General features: G+C 48.7%; 1 protein-coding gene across 3 annotated transcripts in view; it reads left to right on the top strand.

Annotated features, from left to right (window-relative positions):
- Fgfr2 (fibroblast growth factor receptor 2) overlaps nt 1-14,785 on the top strand; it is a 98,782-nt gene extending 83,997 nt beyond the window's left edge. For all 3 annotated transcript variants that reach the window (XM_026384219.2, XM_077798439.1, XM_026384229.2), the window contains 6 exons: nt 222-412; nt 7,505-7,627; nt 8,162-8,232; nt 10,034-10,171; nt 11,567-11,672; nt 14,442-14,785. In XM_026384219.2, the coding sequence (XP_026240004.2) occupies nt 222-412; nt 7,505-7,627; nt 8,162-8,232; nt 10,034-10,171; nt 11,567-11,672; nt 14,442-14,606 (794 nt within the window). In that variant the 3' untranslated portion in view covers nt 14,607-14,785. The remainder of the gene's footprint in view (nt 1-221; nt 413-7,504; nt 7,628-8,161; nt 8,233-10,033; nt 10,172-11,566; nt 11,673-14,441) is intronic.
- The last annotated feature ends 5,424 nt before the right edge of the window (nt 14,786-20,209 follow it).

Raw genomic sequence — 20,209 nt, 5'->3', positions numbered from 1 at the left:
AAAAACAAACAAACAAAAAATAAAACCACCCATGCTTGGCCGTGTGGCTCAGCGGTAGAGTCCTTACCCAGCACCTGGGTCTCCATCCTTAGCACTGCAGAAGCCACAGACGGCAACATGGCGGTGCCAGGTTGGGTACAGTAACTAGAGGCCCTTTGCTGAGTGGCCCCAGGGCAGATCCTGGCCCGCTGCCTCAGGAAGCGTGTCCTCTCTGTCAACAGGGCCACTCTATGTCATTGTCGAGTACGCTTCGAAAGGCAACCTCCGGGAGTACCTCCGAGCCCGCAGGCCACCTGGCATGGAGTACTCCTATGACATCAACCGGGTGCCCGAGGAGCAGATGACCTTCAAGGACCTGGTGTCCTGCACCTACCAGCTGGCCAGAGGCATGGAGTACTTGGCTTCCCAAAAAGTGAGTCCTTCCCATTCCTCTCGGCCGGGAGAACGCCAATTAAAAGTGCCTTTGAAGGTGCTGGGCGGTGGGCTGTGCTCCTTCTCTAGATCATGCCCTCGCATGTCTCGTGCAGGCTGGAAAGTATTTACGGCCTGGTGCACACTCGAGTTGAACGAACTCTAAAGAGCAAAGCAGCCTCATAAACTCGTGGGGACGCTGCAGAGAGGAGCAGGAAAGAAGTCTCTTCTCTTGAGATGGGGCTGGGTTTGGTGCTCTTGGGAATTCAGTGCCCCCGGTGGAGGGTGACTGGCCCAGGGGTGTTCCCTGTCATCCTGATGTGGGACTTTTTATTTTATTTTGTTTGGGTTTCATTTGTTTTGTAGTTACTGAGTGTGGGGACATGGACTTTGGGTGATGTGTTTAGGATTTTGAGTTTGATGTGGCCTTAAGTAGGCTAAGAAGAGAGATCAAGTGAAAGGGTATTTTAGTAACACAGAATCCTGGACATCTGAGTTCATTTTGGCTTCTTTGGTGAGTGACCCTCTGTGGTCAGAAGTTGGCCAGGTCCCCCGAGGTAAATCGCTGGCATTCCAAGCATGCCACTTTCAAAGGAACTTGAAACATGTGAGTTATTCTGGAAGCAGTTAAGCAGGTACCCAGATGTGCTCGGGGGCATTTCAGGGGACCCAAGACACCCTTCCTCAGCCCACATTCAGGGAGGGGTGCAGAGACCCCCTCCTCGGGCAACATGAGCTCCACTCCTCTCTGCTGGGAAATATGATGTAGCATCAGGAACTTCCTGGGAACCCAGAAAGCTGAGGTCTGGTGGGTGTGGACCTCTGTCACCTGGGGGCCTGGGCTGCTTGGATGGTCACAAACCTGGATCCCCACAGGGCCTTGTGAGTCTGATGCGGGAAGTGGACGGGAGGGGCAGCCATGCTGCAGCCCTGGTCTCCGCCCTGGGTCCTGTGGGTTCTGTCTTTGTTTTGTGTTTTATTGACATTGTTTTGATTTTTTAAAAATATTTTAAGCTAATATTCCAGAGAGTTCAGAGCTCAAAACTTTTCCAGATTTCTCCCTGTAAAATCTCTTAGTATATAGGTTTTGGGAAACTAACTGAAACAGTTTTGAGTCCTGTGATTTTGCATGTGCATGTAAGCAGGGGAGTTTGCCAATCAGAACATCTTGGGCATCTGGAAACAGGTCCGGGATGCTGGCATTTGACAAGACATGGCTTCAAAGTGTCAATGTCACAAGAGACAAAAAGTGTCAGGGAGATCATTCCAGAGTAAAGGAGGCTAAAGAGATGGCAGCCAGGTGTGACAGTGGACTTGGGCGGGTTCCTTTGGGGTGGGAGGTGGGGCCAGCTTTTACAAAGGACATTGTGCACAATTAAACTTGAGCTCGGCCTGTGTCTTAGGTAAGGTCACTGTGTCCAAGCTGAATTGGGGGCCACAGTGCAACTGTGTTAAGGTGGGAGACACAGGGCAAGTGGCTCGTGTCCAAAATAAGTGTTTGAGACTCTGGATGTTTCCCAGAGTTTAGAATATTTCCATACACCTTTGAAGGAAAGACCCAAATCTAAACACAAAATGCACATGAAAGCCTGAAGGTATCGTTATACAACATTTTTATTAATTTTGTGCATAAGCCCAAGTTTTATAGTATGGAATTTTTCACCTGTGTCATGTCAATACTCAAAATGCTTTGGATTTTAGATTTCCGAATTAGGTATGTTCACCCTGTAAATGCTGAAGAATTTAGATGTGAAGCGTTAGTGACACTTACAACTTTTAAAGAGCTGAGCTGTAAAGTAAGAGAGTGTGTGTGTGTGTGCGCGCGCGCGCGCGCGCACGTGCTGAATACAAAGAGAGAAGGCAAGCAGGTAAGAATAATAAGCAAGTTTGGTGACCCTGGTTATCCATTGCACTATTTCACCTTTTCTGAAATATTTGCAGTATTTCAGATAGAACACTGGGGGCACAGTCTAGCTGGAGGCAGCCTGGTCACTCATGGGCCTGGTCTCTCCCAGATGTCCCTAGGTGGGAGAGGCACAGGGCACTACTGCTCATACAAAATGGTGGGAGGACTGGCCTCAGCATTTTATTCAGTCCTTCAACTCAGCAGGGTTCCCTGGAAGCCTCAAGCCCTAGTCAGAATGGATGTAGCCCTTGATCTCTTGCATCGGGACCCATGAGTGATTTCCAATTAACGTGAAAATAAAGATTAGTATGTAAACAACAACAACAAAAACCCTGAATGCAAACGGTGTGATAAGGCCCCATTCATTCAGGGCCTTAAGGCCCCATGCAAGGGGCCAGAAACCATTAAGGGAGAGTAACAGGGTCAGGAGTGTGCTTTACAGATGGCTCTTCCTGTTGCCTGCATGGCAGATGGAAAACACCAAGTCCTGTGGAAGGTGCTGGTAGGTGTGGGCCAGGGCTTAGTGGGGCCCAAGACACTGGCCGAAGTTGCTAGTGTGATTTCAGACTTATTTTGCTGTGAGGTTAGTGACTTGATTAGGTCTGGGGAGAGGAGCAGCCAAGGATGGCTTCTGATTTCCAGCTTGAGAAACTGGACGCGGTCCAGCTTTCCAACGTGAAGAAGACTTGGGAATTGGGAGGCAGGGCAGGGATGGGTTTTGGTGGAAAACCCAGAACTCAGGTATCCCAGAGCCATTCAAAGGGAGGTGTCCAACATGCCGCAGATGCAGACCCATGGACTGGGCAGTCAACTGGAAGGCTGCGGAGGAAGGTGGTTTCAAGCTGTGATAGCGAATCAGTTACCTAGAGGGAAACCTAGAAGGGGAAGACGAGAAGCTTGGAGTGGGACCCTGGGAAAACTCAAATCCCAAGATTGGTGAAAAGCCAGGAGGCAGTGGAGGCTGAGCAGGCCCTGACCGAGATTCAAGGGGGAAGCAGAGGCCCCAAAGGAGGGCTTCAGGAAGGGGGAGAGGTGGACTGTGAAGCGTCTTGTCGAGTATGGACACCCCTTACCCCAAGGAGTTAGGACCCTCTGGGTTAAACAGAAAGCTTGGAATCAGTGCTCAGAAGTAGGAGAGAAGCACCTGTGTTGAGTCTGGCAGCAAAGCCAGTGGCAGCCTCACACCACCTAACCTGTGTACCTCGAGCCCTTCTTGGTTTGGAGTTGTTAGTAGAGTGAAGATTCGAATGAACTTTGCAAAATGTGCAAACATTTTAAAATGCGTGAGAACATTTTAGGACGACAGTGGGAGGGTGGATTCCTCATAGATGGGGTTGGGATGGCCGTAGCTGCTGTTGTGACTCATCAGTGACGATCTTTTGAGAGCCCACCATTGGTCAGGCACGGTGTCAAGCACCTGGCTTACAGGATCCTGCATAACTAAGCCTTGGAACAATTTGCGATTGGTGGGACTAAGATCCCAGTTTTATAAGTAAGGGTGCTGAGGACTGTTGGAAAGTGACAGGAAGGAAGGTTCTGATCCCAAGCATGGCAGAATCGCTGTCCTTCCTTATGGAGTGAGACCTGTAGGCCCCCAGGGTAACATGGCTGGTCCTGGAGCTAAGTCTTCTGGTCCTCTACCCAGCTGGGCCCGGCTCTCAGGCAGACTCTACCTCTCTCTGGACTCGAGCAGGACCAAGGAGAGTCCCTGTTCTGGGGCTTTAGTTAGTAACCTGGCGAGCTCACTCCTTGATTTTTCAGAAGAATCCAGAGTCAAAGGGACAGTAGTGTTTCCTTGGGGCATTGCATGGGTCCAAAGTCCCTGGCCCAGGGCTGCCTGTAGTTAAAGACATTGGAATAGATGGGAAGGGTGGGAGATGAAGATGTTAAGAATGTTCCCCTTGGGTAGGAAAGATGGTGGAATGAGATGGACGTCATTACCCTAGATACATGTATGATTGCACAAATGATGCGACTCTACACTATGTACAACCAGAGAATTGAAATGTTGTGCTCCATTTGTGTACGATGAATTGAAATGCATTCCGCTCTCATGTACAACTAAGTAGAACAAATTTTAAAAAATAGATATATTAAAAAAAAAAAAAAAAGAATGTTCCCCTTAGGAATCGCCTGCTTCCAGACCCAGAAGGTTCATTCCTGACGGTGGAGAATGAGGAAGTAGGGGAAGGGTCATATCCTGCCTACCTACCCACAGCCTCCCACTCACAGCCAAGAGATGGCCTTGTTAGAGACCCATTCCCTGGAAGGAGGGGCAGAGGGCAGCTCAGCAGACCATTCCCTGGCCAGGCTCTGTGCTCGGTGCTGGGAATACTGAGGTCACGCACAGGGCCTGCTTCACGCAGCTGTCAATGGTGTGGGGAGTATGCAGGTGTGTTGGCCTTTCCGCACGGTGACAAATACCTGGGAGAAACAACTTAGAGGAAACAAGGTTTATTGGCTCAAGGTAACTGAGGTTTCAGCTCATGATTGGCGGCTGCATTGCTTTGGACCTAAGGTGAGGCTGACCATCATGGTGGTCCCACCAGGAGTCCATTTAGATTCTCTTAATGCATCCAATGGATGTATCCATCGATGAGGTCAGAGCCCTGTGATCCAGTCATTCCCCCAAAGCTCTGGATGGCGCTGCATTGCTTCAGCACCCGGTCTTTTGGGGGACTTTGCAGATCCGGGTGGGGGTGCAGAGGGAGTCCACAAGTAAAGCACCACTAGGGAGCATGTGGTAACAGGGTGCAGTTCGTAAGGGGGTGTTTGGCCTTACACAGTATATAAACTCCTTGCTATTTTCAGTTCAAAGCACATATTTTCTTTTGTAACTAAATTGCACATCCAGTTTAGCTTCCAGAGTGTTAAACCCGAGCGGGTTGGATTTTCCTATTAAGCAGGCCCATCGCCCCATCTCGGAGGCGTCCTGGGGGCGTTAGCTTTCCTTCCTGAGCGACCCTTCTCCTGTAGGAGGGGGGAATGCCAAACTGTCTCGGGCCCTAATTATATAAATAGTCAGCTCTTTGGGCTGGAGAACAACTCAGATTTCTTGAATGATGGGGTCTGGCTTGCTTTAAATTATTTTCCCTTTTCTGGCTCTGGTTCCAAGTCTTCTGTTCAGCCTGGCGGGGCCTTTGGTGTGTCCGGGCTCCCCAGGAAGAGGGGTGTCCGAGCTGGACAAGGTGGTGGCAGTAGCCCTAGGCAGCATCTCTTCCCAGTAGAGCCCTGATGTGTGGTCGGGGCCCAGTGCAGGGGAAGCTGGATTCTCCTGACCACACGGCTTGCCAAACTCACAGCACGTGTTGGAGGCAGCGTACCACCGGGAGAGTTTGGCCCGGGGCTTGGAAGTTCAATTTGAAGAGGCCTCCAGACCAGGAAGGCGGCCCCAGCCACGCGGATCTGCAGGCAGCTCTGGGAGTGCTCACGTTCCCTGCTCCTGTCTGGCCGGGGACGCACAGACTTGGTGCCTTTCCTGCTTCCCCGTTTCTGAACTCAGCCGTCCCACGGAAGCAAGTAAACACAAGGACTAGCTGGGGGTGTGGACAGAGTAAAATAACCCTTAATTCCTATTTCTGAAGTGTTTTGGCTCTTTTTTAAGGGCCCGTCCAAGTGTGGCCCCCTGGCAGCCGTGTCCAGTGGATTGGTCAGACTCTCGGCGTCATGTGACAGTCACCCTTTATTGGTAACCTCCATAAAGGCATTTGATGGTATTGTTGACTTGCTTCTTTGTGCCATACCTCTCCCCAAATTACAGGGTGATGATTCGGGACCCAAATTACCAGGTACCATGATGAAATCATGGTATGTTAGAGTGCAGGTAAAACTCTAGCAAGGGCATTTCATTTGTAGGAAGGAAACACAGAAGTTAGAATAGCTAGGCCTTTCTGAGACCAGAGGGACTCCCAGGAAGCATTGGCCCTCACCGTCAGTCCCCCTAGCAAGCCCTGTAGCCACAGCCTGCGTCCGTGTGCAGGCCAGGTGTTCTGACAGACGGGGCTAAGGGCCTGGATAGATGGGGAATGCTGCAACACAAACCTCTCAGGGGCACAACTGTCTGTGTCTAAAACACAGGGAAGGGAGGGAGAGGAGTCGGCTGAGTTTGAAGCATGGAGAACAGGCAGCGTGGCAGTCCTCAGCGGGCGGGCAATGACCACAGCCTGCACTGAGGGGTCAGCAGTAAGGTGGCAAACTGGAGAGGCACTTTGGAGTTGGAATCAACAGGACTTGGGTGTAAAGGATGCTGGTGTGTCCCTTTCTGATTGAGAGAGACAAAAGGAATAAGAATCAGGGGAGTAGAAACTTGAACCTTGATGCGTCAAGGGGACACCGCTGTAGAAATGTCCCACAGTGAGTTGAAAATGAGAACATGGGTCTCGGGGGAGGTCGGAGTGGAGATGGGAATCTGACCATTTTTATACATCATCTAGGATTTGACTCTGTGAGGGTAGATAGAGATGCACAGACGCTATGGAGCACTTTGTCTACTTTTGAGGGACAGAGGAAAAGATGAGCCAACCACAGAGTCAGAGAGTGTCCAGGAGAGAAAGAGAATGAGCCAAGAGCAAGGGGAGGGAGAGCGGGGCTTAGGGAAGGACAGTTTTCAAAAATGAGCAAGCGGTCAGAGAGGAAGAACTTAGGGGGATTCGAGGGCCGCTGGATCTAGCAGTGGAGAGCTGATTCATCCTCTTTAGGAGGAGCAGGGAACACGTCATCTGTGGAAAGGGAATACCAAAGTTGTCATTGTAGACCTTCTGAGACCAGAGTTGTATCAGGTCAGAGCATCAGAGAAGGGACCAGACCAGGAGGTAAAGATTGATGCTGGGGTGACGCAGCCCTTCTGAAAGTGGGTTTAAGGATCAGGTGTTGGGATGGATGGCAGGTGTGGACACTCCAGTGCCATTCTGTGTGCTGGAAGGAGGACCCTGGTGCGTCGGGGCTACCGGTGAAAGAGCGTGGTCTTGGAATGACCAGGGCCTTGGCTTGGTTATTCACAATTAGAAAATAAATACCAGAGTCGTGTTGGGGGCTCTTGGTGGTCTCAGCTGACCAGCTTCATCTTTGGAAGATGGAACAACCAGTTTTTGACTTGAAATGTATGTTCTGTCTGCATTTTAAGAAATGAGCCTATATTTTCTTTTGCTTCTTTGAAGCATTTTGAAATTCCTTCTTTCTTGATTTCAGTGCATTCATCGGGATTTAGCAGCCAGAAACGTATTGGTAACAGAAAACAATGTGATGAAAATAGCAGACTTTGGACTGGCCAGAGACATCAACAATATAGACTATTACAAGAAGACCACGAATGTGAGTCTAGGTGGTCAGGGGAGAGGGGGCGGGGGCACAGAAGGGTTCCAGGTTCCTGGCGTTTGGAGCTGGAAGGAGCTGCCGCCCTCATTCCTGTTTGTTGGCCATACTCTTCACAAACTCTCGATAAGCACATTCAGGCAATAATTCAGGATGATCTTAGTCCACGCGAAACGCTCTTTTATCCTGAGTAAGCAGGAGCCTCAGGCGTTTAACATGACTCTTGTCTGTCAAGAACTTTCATAGCACAGAACAGAGCCTGGAAGTTACGGGGTTAATTTTTGTCTAGGACCTGGCCAGGGTGTGTCTGTGCAGGGGATAAAAGGTATTGAGAATCCAAGGAGATGGCAGGTTATTACCGCACCCAAAGCTGACACGTTACGTCCGGTCCTAGTTGGAGCCTGTCTCTGTCCTGACCACTGACCCTGACCCAGGGAAACCATTAGGTTCCACCTCCTGGCTACAGTGCAGCCCGTCGAGCCTGCTGCCATAGTTTTAATCTGTGGGTTTGTACGTTTTCTTCCACCCTCGCAGGGGCGGCTTCCTGTCAAGTGGATGGCTCCCGAAGCCCTTTTTGACAGAGTGTACACACACCAGAGTGACGTGTAAGTGACCTCTGTTCTCTGGCTATTTCGTGGGGTCGGTCACAGGAACAGGGCATGTTCTTCCTCTGTCTTCATCCTTTGGTGGCCACTACATTGCCCATGTTCATGGAGGGCCTCAGAGAGCGCAGATGTTGTAGTAGGCTGGAAACCAGGGCTCTGTTACTAGTCTGCCACCATCGAAGAGCACAGGAGGTGGAATCACCTACCTCCCCCTGCTGGAGCGAGGTGACCCTCCCACGCCCCCAGGGGTGTGCACCTGTAGAGCTGCTGTCCAAATTGCCAATCCAATCCGCAGCTGCCACTCTCTTCAGTCCCTTAAAGTAGTACCTGTACCCTCCCTGCTCAGGGGGCTTGTATGCTCCCCACCCAGGTTTGTCCTTGGGGGACACTTGAGTGAGGCAAAGTCTGCTCAGAAGATCTCCACCGTGACTGCTCACTAGGATGACTCTTAAAAAAATCTGGTCTGGTCTTAGTCTCTTTTAGAAATATAGTAGAAATTACATAATGTTTCTGTTATGCACTTAAAAATGCAGTTATTATCAGGCTCCAACTGATTTTTTAGATTTTGAAAATTCATTTGAAAGATCTTGCTACCTTTGGGAGAAGCTGGGTGAAAGGGACTGTTTTTTGCAAGTTTCTGGGAGTCTATAATTATTCCAAAGGAAAAAGTTGTATTTTATTTTATTTATTAATTTTTTTTTGGTACCAAGGACTGAACTCAGGGACACTCTGCCACCAAGCCACATCCCCAGCCCTATCTTGTATTTTATTTAGAGACAGAGTCTCACTGAGTTGCTTAGTGCCTCGCTTTTGCTGAGGCTGGCTTTGAACTCGCAATCCTCCTGCCTCAGCCTCCTGAGCCACTGGGATTACAGGTGTGTGCCACCATGCCTGGCCTGGTTTTTTTTTTTTTAATATTTATTTATTTATTGTTTGTTTGTTTTAAAGTCATTTGGTCTGTTTTTCCCGTGTGAGCAGGATTCCTGGGGTAGGCCTGGACTCTTCCAGCAGGGTTGGCCCTCTCGGCAACTCGGGCAGGAAGGGTCCTAATTCCCGTTTGTGCCATGAGCAAACTGAAGCCCAGTGGCTGCTTCTGCCTACATCATGCTTCTGCTTCTGCTCCATAGAAAGCCAGGAACAGTTTCATTCCCAAGCCCGACCAGCAGAGAGTCAGTAAGGACAGTTTCCAGAGCTTCGATGACACAGGTTAAACCTGTGGTTCTCTGTTTGATGGCCCCAGGGATTGAGTCCCCTGAACTAGGCTCAAAAAAAAAAAAAAAAAATCCAATGCAGGTCTCTAAGAAGCCTGTGTGAATGTGCCCTGTGGGGTGTCCTGGTGAAACTCAGGTGGGCACAGCATTCTCCCATCCTGACCCTGGCCCTGCACCGACTCCTGCGCCATCTTAGTAAGTCACAGAGCGTCTGCTGCGGCACTCTGCCAGCCATTCTCAGAACAGTCTTGCTGGTCTTACTGTGTCAGCTGCTGGCACTGCTGAATCACAGTCCTTGTGACAGGCTCACTGGGAAGAGTGAGAGGAGCAGAGGCCTTTGGAGTTTAGGAGTGGAGATCCTGTGTCTCTAGTGCCATGTTTGAGACCAGGAACTTTTAAGAGCAATGGAAAATTCCATCAAGAGTACCCCAGCCTCCCTGTCCAAGGAGGCTCCTTGGAGCCGGAAGGGTGACATGGGATGAATCGCAGGAGGGCTCGTTTATCTGTGAATGCGAGAAGTGGGCAGGTGTTTTATTTTTTCTTGCTGTTTGGATGGGTCAGGCATGCTGTGTTTTCTCTTTTCTTTGCAGCTGGTCCTTCGGGGTGTTAATGTGGGAGATCTTCACCTTAGGGGGCTCGCCCTACCCAGGGATTCCCGTGGAGGAACTTTTTAAGCTGCTGAAGGAAGGACACAGGATGGATAAGCCAGCCAACTGCACCAATGAGCTGTAAGGCCATTTCTCCCCGCCGGGCCTGCTGCCACAACAACCACCCTCTGAGTCCCCTCCATTTCCTAAAGCCCCGATTCTCTAAAGAAGCTCTGAGAAGAGTTGCTGAAGGTGTCCGTGCTCAGTCCCAGAGCTGAGATAGCTACTCCGGCCACCGCACCTTGTCCAAAAGATAGAGTAGCCTGCTGCGGTGCACAGAGGGCAGGCGGCTGCCCGGGCGAGCGCAGAGCCAGCTGGAGTGGTCTTCCTGGGGTGCCTCCTGGGCCTCAGGGACAGGAAGGTCCCAGGTCAGGTAGCGAGCTAGGAAGCCATGGGCCACCCTCACAAAGCCGAGGTGCTTTTGCCAGCCCCAGCGTGGCAGGTGGACAGAGTGGGTGTTTCTGAAGCACCTTTGAGCCCTGAGAGCTGCCACTGCAGATTGACATCAACCACACTTGCTCAGAGCCGACAGCGAGTGTCCGCAAACCCAGGTTTCACTCACATTTTAGCGCAAAGAACTAAAAATCCTCAGGGTACCGCATCTGACCATAAAACCAGTAGCTGATTTCTAGAAAAATCCACCTCGCACTGTAAGTGGAGTTACATTGTGTCAGTGACGTGTGCCTTGTGCAATAGAAGTGGCACTGGGAAAAGGAGGCTGTCCCCCCTCTAGCCCTGGGGTGAACTAAGAGCAGCGATTGTCCCAGAGACTGCGCTCCATTGTGCATCTTTTCACGGGGATTTGATGTCAGTAATCCCATGAGTGCTTTTAGGTGTACAGTGGGTATCTGGTGAATGACCACATTTTAGAACGTATTATATAAAGGCATTTATTGTGCTCCTTGTTGTTCCTCTTGCCTTTCCTAATGCAGAGGATCTGTTGAAACTCCCCATCAAGATAAGGCCAGGAACGTTGGTCTCTGCGAGAGTTAATCAGGAAGTCAGCGTGCAGCCCATCGGGGCAGATGGGCCCCTGAAACCCTTGGCTTAAAGTTGTGGTTTTCACACTTTATTTTGCTTTAAACTGAGGAACCTTTGTCAATTGGAATCTTTAAAACAAAACCCAGAGTGTATTCAGCAGCGTGTTCAGGGCGGAAGGCTAGAGACCTAGCGGCACCCGTCTCCTCCCTTGACCTCCAGAAGGGCCTTGAAATCGAGAGGCCGTGGCGACGTCACAGGGGTGCCTAGCTAGATGGCTTCCTGGGACATTTTGGGTGAAGCGATATTTTTGGAAGTCCAAGTGCCTTTCGGAGGAAGCAAGCACTGGGTCCTTGAATAGTGACCGACTCCCTCCTCACTGAGTGGCTTGGAAGGTTCTGGTACCTTTTCATTACTCAGGGCGCCTCTGCATGTTCCTGTTAAAGCTGGCATAGCCTAGTGCTGAAACCAGCTCACCAGGGGCCCGTCTCTTGCCAGGTACATGATGATGAGGGACTGCTGGCACGCTGTGCCCTCACAGAGACCGACGTTCAAGCAGTTGGTGGAGGACCTGGATCGAATCCTCACTCTCACAACCAATGAGGTAAGAACCTCCTTCCAGAAGCTCCAGGGGCCTTGCCCAGCTCAGGAGAGAAGCTCAGCTTCAAGGCACAAGCTTTCTCAGAAGTGCACTTGGTGAATTCTGATTAATGAAACCAAAGATGGAGGCCATGCCAAGGCTGCCCAGCGGTGGCTGCTGGTGGTTTGTGGCTGGGATGGAGGGAGAAGAAGTGTTCAGCTGCTGCATTTTGGTGTGGAGGGAGGGAGCTCAGGCTTTGTGCTCACCAAGTCTGTGCCTGGTCACGAGTGTGAGAGCAGCTGATGCCCTGTCGCTGACCCTGGATGGCACCTAGTGAGTCCTTCTGTGTGACCGATGCTCTCTTGGGTGATCTCAGCTGGCAGGGGGCTGTGGCTCGCACCTCCTTTTTTTGCATGTAAACACACAAAGCCTCCTATGGGGAGTGACCATTAGGAATTTTAGTGAAAACTGGTACCTGTTGGTTAAAGTGGTTATTTTCTACAAAATATTTGTAATCTATGTCCACCAAAGAAATACTTTGTGTCACTCGATACCCAATCCAGAGAGTGAGTGGTCTTTAGGGCTATGGCACGAAAGTGTGGTTATGCTCTGAGCAGGAAAGATGATAAAACTCCGGAGTCCAGGAGAAGCCCACGGGGGAGAAATTAGTAATGAATGAAATTTGAGATATTTAATGAGGATGTAGGAACAGTATTCCCTCACATGGGGAAAAAACCAAAACAACCCCAGAGTACACAGTTGTCTTTGGAGCCACAAAATGTTAACATCTCCCAAATATGTTAGACAATTATACACTTAATTTTTAACGAACAGGTTTACAGGGATTTTTTTTTTTTAAATAAAAATACAGTCGAATGGACTGATATGAAGCTCAACTCAGCAACTTTTATCTTGTGTGTCTGACTGTGGCTTGTGCCGAATAAAGGGAGAGATTGCATTTAAATGAATGCAGCTGACCTTCAGAAGTTGAAAGAAAGGAACGGTTCAAGGGCGGGGGGTAGGAGGGGGGACACCAACTTTCTTCTCCTGCCAAAATTGTTGTTTCTAGCATAAGTTCCTTTAACCCTCGACTTGGAATCCACTGATATTCCTATTTTTTTTCCTATCAGATCTGAAAGTTTATGGCTTCATTTAGAAACTGGAGAAAGCACTAAAGTTCTCTTTTAATGATCCCATGTCCTTGCTCCACGTTACACATTTATATATTTACATTTAAAGAGGGGTCCGTTCATACTGAAATTTATGTGTAGTATCCTAAAATAAAAAAAGCAGAATGCCATATTGTCTAACGGATATAAAAATCGAAGTCTCTTTCCTTCTGAAAATCATTACCATATGCTCAAGAAAAATGGTTCCATTTAGGACAAAATTTCATTTTTATCATTGTAAGCAAAAAGTCCTCTTTTGATGTGGTGGGCGTGTTTCTAGTGGTGCGGTTCATACTGTGGTGTTGTTGGAACCGACACATCCCCTTTCTTGGATGGGGACTCTTTCTCTTGCCAGCCCTGGTGATGAATTATAGTGGGTTTTTATTTCTCCCCGTCTTTTAAAACATCTAGTCGCCAACATTCCGTGGGCTCTTTTCTGATAACGCCGAGGCTGTTTCTGCTGTGGTCTGCACTTTTTAGTCCCCTCTGGGTGAAACCACATGTCACAGACACAGGGTTGGCTTCTGGGCGTATGAGCAGAACCACCAGCGTGCCAGCTCGGTTGAGGCAGTGAGACTGAGAAAGTCCCCATTTAGAAATCTTCCCCTGGCTTCAGAGCGGGGTCAGCACACGCTTTCTGCCAAGGTCCAGAGAGTAAATATTTTCAGCTTTGAGGGCCATATGGTCTCTGTCGAAACTCTGCCATCATAGCCTGAAAGCAGCTACAGACTGTATGTAAATAAATGGGTGTCTGTGTTCTACTAAAACTTTATGGACCCTGAAATTGGAATTGTTATGAATTGTATATCATTTTATGTCATTTGAGTGCCATAAGATATTACTCTTCTTTTGAGGTTTTCCATCCATGTGCAAATGTTAGCAACTGTCTTTAGCTCTCGGGCTGCGTGAGAGCAGGCCACCAGCTCTTGCCCAGGCCTGGGTGGAGGAGGGCCTATTCTTGTGGATGTAGGGGTACCACACCAAGGTAGTGCTTTGGGGAATCTCAGACCTTCAGAACTCTGAAACTTGACCTCCATTTCCCTAAGCTTCCCTTTAGTGGCCCACTGTGGATTTAATGTGCATGAGTGGATCCAAGCCTTTTTTTGAAACCTGTTTACATTTTCAACCGAGCGAGTTTCTGAGAGTAATGAATTACATCTGTTAAATTATGTGCTGAATGAAGAAGTGTTCCCCTTAAATTGTCCTAGAAACTATAATAGTAAGATGTAATTCAGGAGATAAATATTCATGATCTCATTAGGCAAAGGGGTCCCGGGGACCGTGTCCTATCAGGTGTTTCTACTCTGCTGGGCCTTGAACTTGAACTGCCCAGGGTTGGCGTAGGTCTCTGCAGGCTCAGGAGACCCCAGCACCAGCAGTGGGAGGTAGATGAAGCTGGGCTTGTGGGAGGTGTCCCTGGCTGTGGGGGGGCGGCCTCTGTAGGCCTTCCAGGGGATCCCTGTCCCTTCCCAGCTTGCGCCCACTTCTCAGGAACCTGCATTTCAAACAAGACTCTTCTCTCCCTTCTTTCAGGACTACCTGGACCTCAGTCAGCCTCTCGAGCCGTATTCACCTTGTTATCCTGACCCGAGATGAAATAAAACATCTCTCTCCCTTCTTTCAGGACTACTTGGACCTCAGTCAGCCTCTCGAGCAGTATTCTCCTAGTTACCCCGACACCAGGAGCTCTTGTTCTTCAGGGGATGACTCTGTGTTTTCTCCGGACCCCATGCCTTACGAACCTTGCCTGCCTCAGTTTCCACACATAAACGGCAGCATTAAAACATGAACGAGCGTGTCTCCCTGTCCCTGGACAGGGCAGCGCCAGGAACCTACCTACACTGAGCAGCCAGGCCTTGCCTCCCAGGGCCTGTGGTCTCTGCTTGTATATATGGATCAGAGGAGTAAATAATTGGAAAAGGAATCGGCACGTGTAAAGGTTTATACATTTGAAAACTTGTCACCTTCGCCAGGAGGAGGATGTTTCTGGAGCAGTGGACAGCCACGAGCCACTGCCCCCTCACCCCGACCCACTGTGGGTACTGCTGTGCCCCATCGGACTCAAGGCAGACACACGTTCTGCCTTCCTTGTTAATTTTGTAATAATTGGAGAAAATATATGTCAGCACACACTTACAGAGCACAAATGCAGTATATAGGTGCTGGATGTATGTAAATATATTCAAATTATGTATAAATATATATTATATATTTACAAGGAATTATTTTTTGTATTGATTTTAAATGGATGTCCCAATACACCTAGAAAATTGGTCTCTCCTTTTTTTTTTTTAAATAGTTATTTGCTAAATGCTGTTCTTATACAGAATTTCTTAATTTTCACCAAGCAGAGGTGGGAAAAATACTTTTGCTTTCAGGGAAAATGGTATAACATTAATTTATTAATGAATTGGTAATATACAAAAGCAATTAATCATTTATAGTTTTTTTTTTGTAATTTAAGTGGCATTTCTATGCGGGCAGCACAGCGGACTAGTTAATCTATTGCTTGGACTTAACTAGTTATCAGATCCTATGAGAACAGAAATATTTACAATATATGACTAACTTGGGGGAAATGGAAGTTTTTGATTTATTTGTGTTTAAACTCTGCTGTCAGATAATTTTATGCTTAAACCACCTAAATGCCCATATCACAGGAACCTGTTCGTAGGAAGGTGTTTGGTGTTGGGGTGCAGCTCTGTCTTTGGCCGGCGCTGCATTTAGCTGGATTTCCCAAGACAAATGGTAGCAGCGCCCTTGCTCAAAGGTGCCTTAATCCATTCCTCGAGGACAGACTTCGCTGGAGCCCCAGGAGGACGGGTTCTCTCCGGCAGCTGGCCTTCTGCCCCTGAGCTGTGCATTTGTCAGATGAGTCTGCATCCTCCTCAGTGAGTTTTGATAATGGCTTCCAGGTTCTTTGGCATCAGAGAAGCCTTTTAGGATCTTCAAAGAACTATCATAGAAAATGGAAACACAGAAATGCTCTGCTGAGAGTCGGGGGCTGCTTCCATCTTCTTAAAGAGTTTGCTTCCGTCTGCTGCTGACAAGACCTCACCTCAAGATCCGGCCCATCAGACAGAAGAGCTCCGTCTTGTTCATTCTGTACTAAAGTATTGTGTTTTGCTTTCGGATCACCCACTCACTTTGCTATAGCCATGCAACATGAATGCAGAAGACACTGATTTTATGTGTTACGAAATTGGAGAAAGTATTTAATAAAACCTGTTAATTTTTATACTGACAATAAAAATGTTTCTACAGATATTAATGTTAACAAGACAAAATAAATGTCACGCAGCTTATTTTTTTAATACTCGTGTCTCACCAAATGGTTTCCTGTGCTCGGAGGTGTTGACAGAGTTTTTAGAATTATTTTGAAAGGGGCATTTGTTATGAAGAGACAAGGGGCAGGATCCTGGTCCATTTATAGACTGCAAATTCTTCCCTTTTTTTTTTTTTAGACCTACCTCAAAAAGTCTGAACTTGATAAGAATCCCGCGATCTTAAAAATCCTAGATTTACAAAATCCTACAGGCAGCTGGCTTAGATGGTGGAGCCTGGGCCCTTCTGTTCCCAGCTAGGAAGGGAGCTTTCAAGAGGCTGCTGGAGGTCCTGTTGGAGATGGGAGGGTGGAGAGGTGACCCCTCTCCCATTGCTCAGCCTGTCCTTCCCTCCTTACCTCAGGGAGCTACTCTCCTGATTTGCAGGAAGTTCTTTAGCCCACATTTGGGAAATTAGCACCTACACAAGACCTGTGACCTGAGCAGCTATGGAGTCCCCCACCATTCAGAAAACGAGTGATTGGTCCGCCAGCTTGTCCCGTCTCAGGCTCCAGAAGGGCCAGGTCCAGAGAGCTGCACTGTTGCAGAACAGGTACTTGAGACTCAGCCTAAAGGTTTGAGGGTCACTGGGCTGGGAAAGAGTCCATGAAAACAAGGCTGAAGTCTGTGTGGTGGGGACCAAGACGAGGGGTGGCGGGCTCCCCGCTCATGGAGAGGGGTAGCAGGGTAATGCTGGGAAAGTCACAGATTGTGCCTGAACTTTCCTTGCCTCCTCTGTGTAACCTGCTGTCACCAGCCTCGTGGGCCTCCCACAGGATGACCTGTAGGAGCTTAGCTCCAGCAGAAGATGCCCCCCCCAAAGTTTTCTTCTTCCTGAGAATTTTTAAATACATTTCAGTATTTTTTAAAATTTTCACAATGTGGTTCGATCATCACTACTACTTAATTCCAAATATTTCCATCACTCCATATGAAACCATTCACAGTCTTTCCCCACCTCCAGCCCTTGCTGCCTCCAGCTGCTGATTGTGGATCTACCTCTTCTAGACATTTCACCTAAATGGAGTCTACAGTACGTGGCCTTTGTGCCTGGGCTCCTTCCCGTAACCTATTTCAAGGTCCATCCACAATGTAGCATGTATCTGTACCTCATTCCTCTTATTCCCAATGACATGCCGCTGTGTGGACATGCCACAGTCTGTCTATCCATCATCCACTGATGGGCACGTGGGTGGTTTTCACTTCCTGGCTATTAAGAGCAGCGCTGCTGCTAACGTTCCTGGGTGTCTTTATTTCAGTTAGTGCACACCCAGGAGGGGCGCTGTGGGGACCTGTGGTAACTGTGTCTAGCCACTCTGAGGTCCAGGGTCACTGCATTCTTGCATCTCCCCTAGCAACGTAAGAGGGCTCCACTTCCTCCCTAACAGTACTGATGTCCCTGTTTTTTATTATAGCACCCTAGTGGGCATGAAGTGTCCCCCTAAAGATTTAATAGCTGAAGAGATACCATTCAGATCATGGACCAAAGATGCATGCATGGACCTTACTGGGCTTTCAGAAAAGGGTACTTCAGTGAGTTGGTCTGGCTTCCACACCCAGGGAGAGGCTGAGGGTATGGTCAGTTGCTCTCTTCCCTCTGCTGGGAGAGGAAGGGAGCGCTGGTGTGATGCAGGGCAGAGACTCTCTGGCTGGCATCCTGGAGTGCGGCTCTACCTCCCATCCCCGCCTCTGTTCCAGCTGTGGCCTGCGAGCTTGAGCAGCCCCTGGGGATGGTGAGTGGACTGTTTCTTGTCCAGCTTGCGTTTTGATGTTGTTTATTTTCTGATGTTTAAAAGATGAAAGCAAAGTTTATCTTCTCTCACATTTCATCCTCAGGAAAACTTGAAGTGGCTTGGTTGTCCACCCCGGGCAGGGATGGCAGAAGCCTTTCACATTTCAAGTGACATCCTAAATGGGGCCCTTCTTACACTCTTTCTCCCCACCCCGGGTTTCTGGAGTTTTGAAGGGACTCCTCAAAACTGCCTTGTGGTCCTTTCTCAGAGGGTCACATGAGGGACTGTGAAAAACAGTGGACAGCTGGATGGTCAATGTCCAGTGTCCCATCCTCTTGGGAACTTTAAAAGGTGGTAGATTCCTGCCTTTCCACAAAGTGGAACCCCAGGGCCTGAAGCAGTTCAGCCACAGAATTTAGCTTAAAATACAAATGCAGACAAGTGACTTCTGTGCCCGAGGACACTGCCTTGGGCTGGGTCCTCTTAGCTCCATCTTCTTCTAATTCTTTCTTTGAGGACACTTGAATGAATCTTGCCTGTATCTTACAAGTCAAAATCCACAGAACAAAGTACTGGGAAAGGAACGCAATGCTTACAGATCGGTAAATGAAGACTAATGGGCTGTAAATGAGTTGAATGAGGTTTGACCTGAGCAGTGCTCCTATGTACACTCAAATATTAGCTTTTCTCTCTGGATATAGACATAAAAGTAGGTCTTGAGACAAATATAAAAATATATGTTATTATATACATAAATACAATTGTCATTATTATTGCTAGTCAGTCATGAATGTGACCAGGGCCATGTTTCCCACCCACCGCCACCACTCTTTTTTTTTTTTTTTTTCCTTTGTGGTGCTGGGGATTGAACCCAGGGCCTCGAGCATACAAGGCAAGCACTCTACCCACTGAGCTATATCCCCAGCCCTCACTACTCTTTCTTAAAAAGCATTTAATATGCATTAAAACATTGAAAGTGATGACCCAGACTTTTAAAAGTCATGAAGTTAGGTTGTATGTTTCCCTTTTTGAACAGGCATTTACTCTCCAAACACCGCCAGGCAACCAAAGCCCTGCCTGATCTTGAAAGGGCATTTTGAGAACGGCATAGACCCAGCTAGCGGATGATTTCGGTATTGAGACCAGAGCAGGAACAAAGGCTCCAGAGGGCTTTGCCATGGAAACCCTCGGGCCCCAGGGGTGCTGTTGGGACAAGCGAATCAGGGTGGGCACCGATGCAGAGTTCCACCACCCAGGGCCAGGAGCCTGGTGCAGTGTTCTAGTGGCAGGCTGTGCACTGTTCCGGGCCCCGCCAATTCTTGGAGGACTGGGAGACGTGCAGGACTGGGGAGGCTGAAACCACCCTATGCTCTGTGGGGAAATCGTAAAGGGGCCTCGTTGACTTCAGGGGTGTCTCGTGCCTGCAGGAATGTGAAACGGGATGTTCACGCAGACTCGGGACTGCCGTTTCACCTTGTTGGGTGACCTGAATTGCTGCCTCTTCTGGAACAAGGCTCTGTGTGTCTTTGCATACATGTCACAGTAAGGGAGGAAATCCGAAACTGGCCTCCTTCCTGACCTGCCTTTGCTCCCAGGGAGACTAGTTCTTTGGTTGCCTCTTGCTGGATTTAGGTTTAGCCAAAGCGCAGAAGTTTCTCATTCATTGCTGGCCATCTCCCAGGAGTTCCAGAGCTGTGAACAAAAAAGGCAAAGTCAAAACACTAAACCACAAAGCCAGGAGTGACTCGCTGGGCTGGGGGTGCTGGTGGGGTTGGGGGAGAGCTTGCTCTATCTCAGACCAGGGTCGACAAATCCGGCCACTGCTTGTCTTTGTACTGCCTGTGAGCTAAGAAATGTTTTTAGATGGTTGGAAAAGATTTCAGAAAGATATATTTTGTGACACATACAGATTATACAGGACTCCAATTTCAGAGTCCATAAGTAAAGTTTTATTGGGATATAGCCAAACCCTTTCATTTACATAATGTCTATGAGAGGCTTCCCCACTGTGAGGGCAGAGTGGGAGCGTTGCAGCAGAGATGGCCTGCAACGCAGAAAATACCATCTATTCCTCTCTGCAAAGTAATGTTTGTGACCCCTGGCTTAGGTGACGCTGTATCCGTTGGATACCAGGCCCCTGCATGTGGCTTATGGGCAAAGACAGTAGCAGATGGCAAGGTCCTGAATCCCGGTGATGGATGCCTTCAAGAATGGGGTCCACTTGACAGTGAGACCTGAGAGTGGGGGTGAGAAATGCCCGTGGGCCAAGAGCCATGTTTTGAGGTTCTTTGGAGACAGTCCGTGGCCCACCTGGGCATCCACTCCAGGCTTCCTGG

The sequence above is a fragment of the Urocitellus parryii genome, chromosome 5, assembly GCF_045843805.1.
Source record: "Urocitellus parryii isolate mUroPar1 chromosome 5, mUroPar1.hap1, whole genome shotgun sequence".
Lineage (NCBI taxonomy): Eukaryota > Metazoa > Chordata > Mammalia > Rodentia > Sciuridae > Urocitellus > Urocitellus parryii.
Note: the sequence above shows the minus strand (reverse complement) of the source record. Positions and strands in the feature narration are given on the sequence as shown.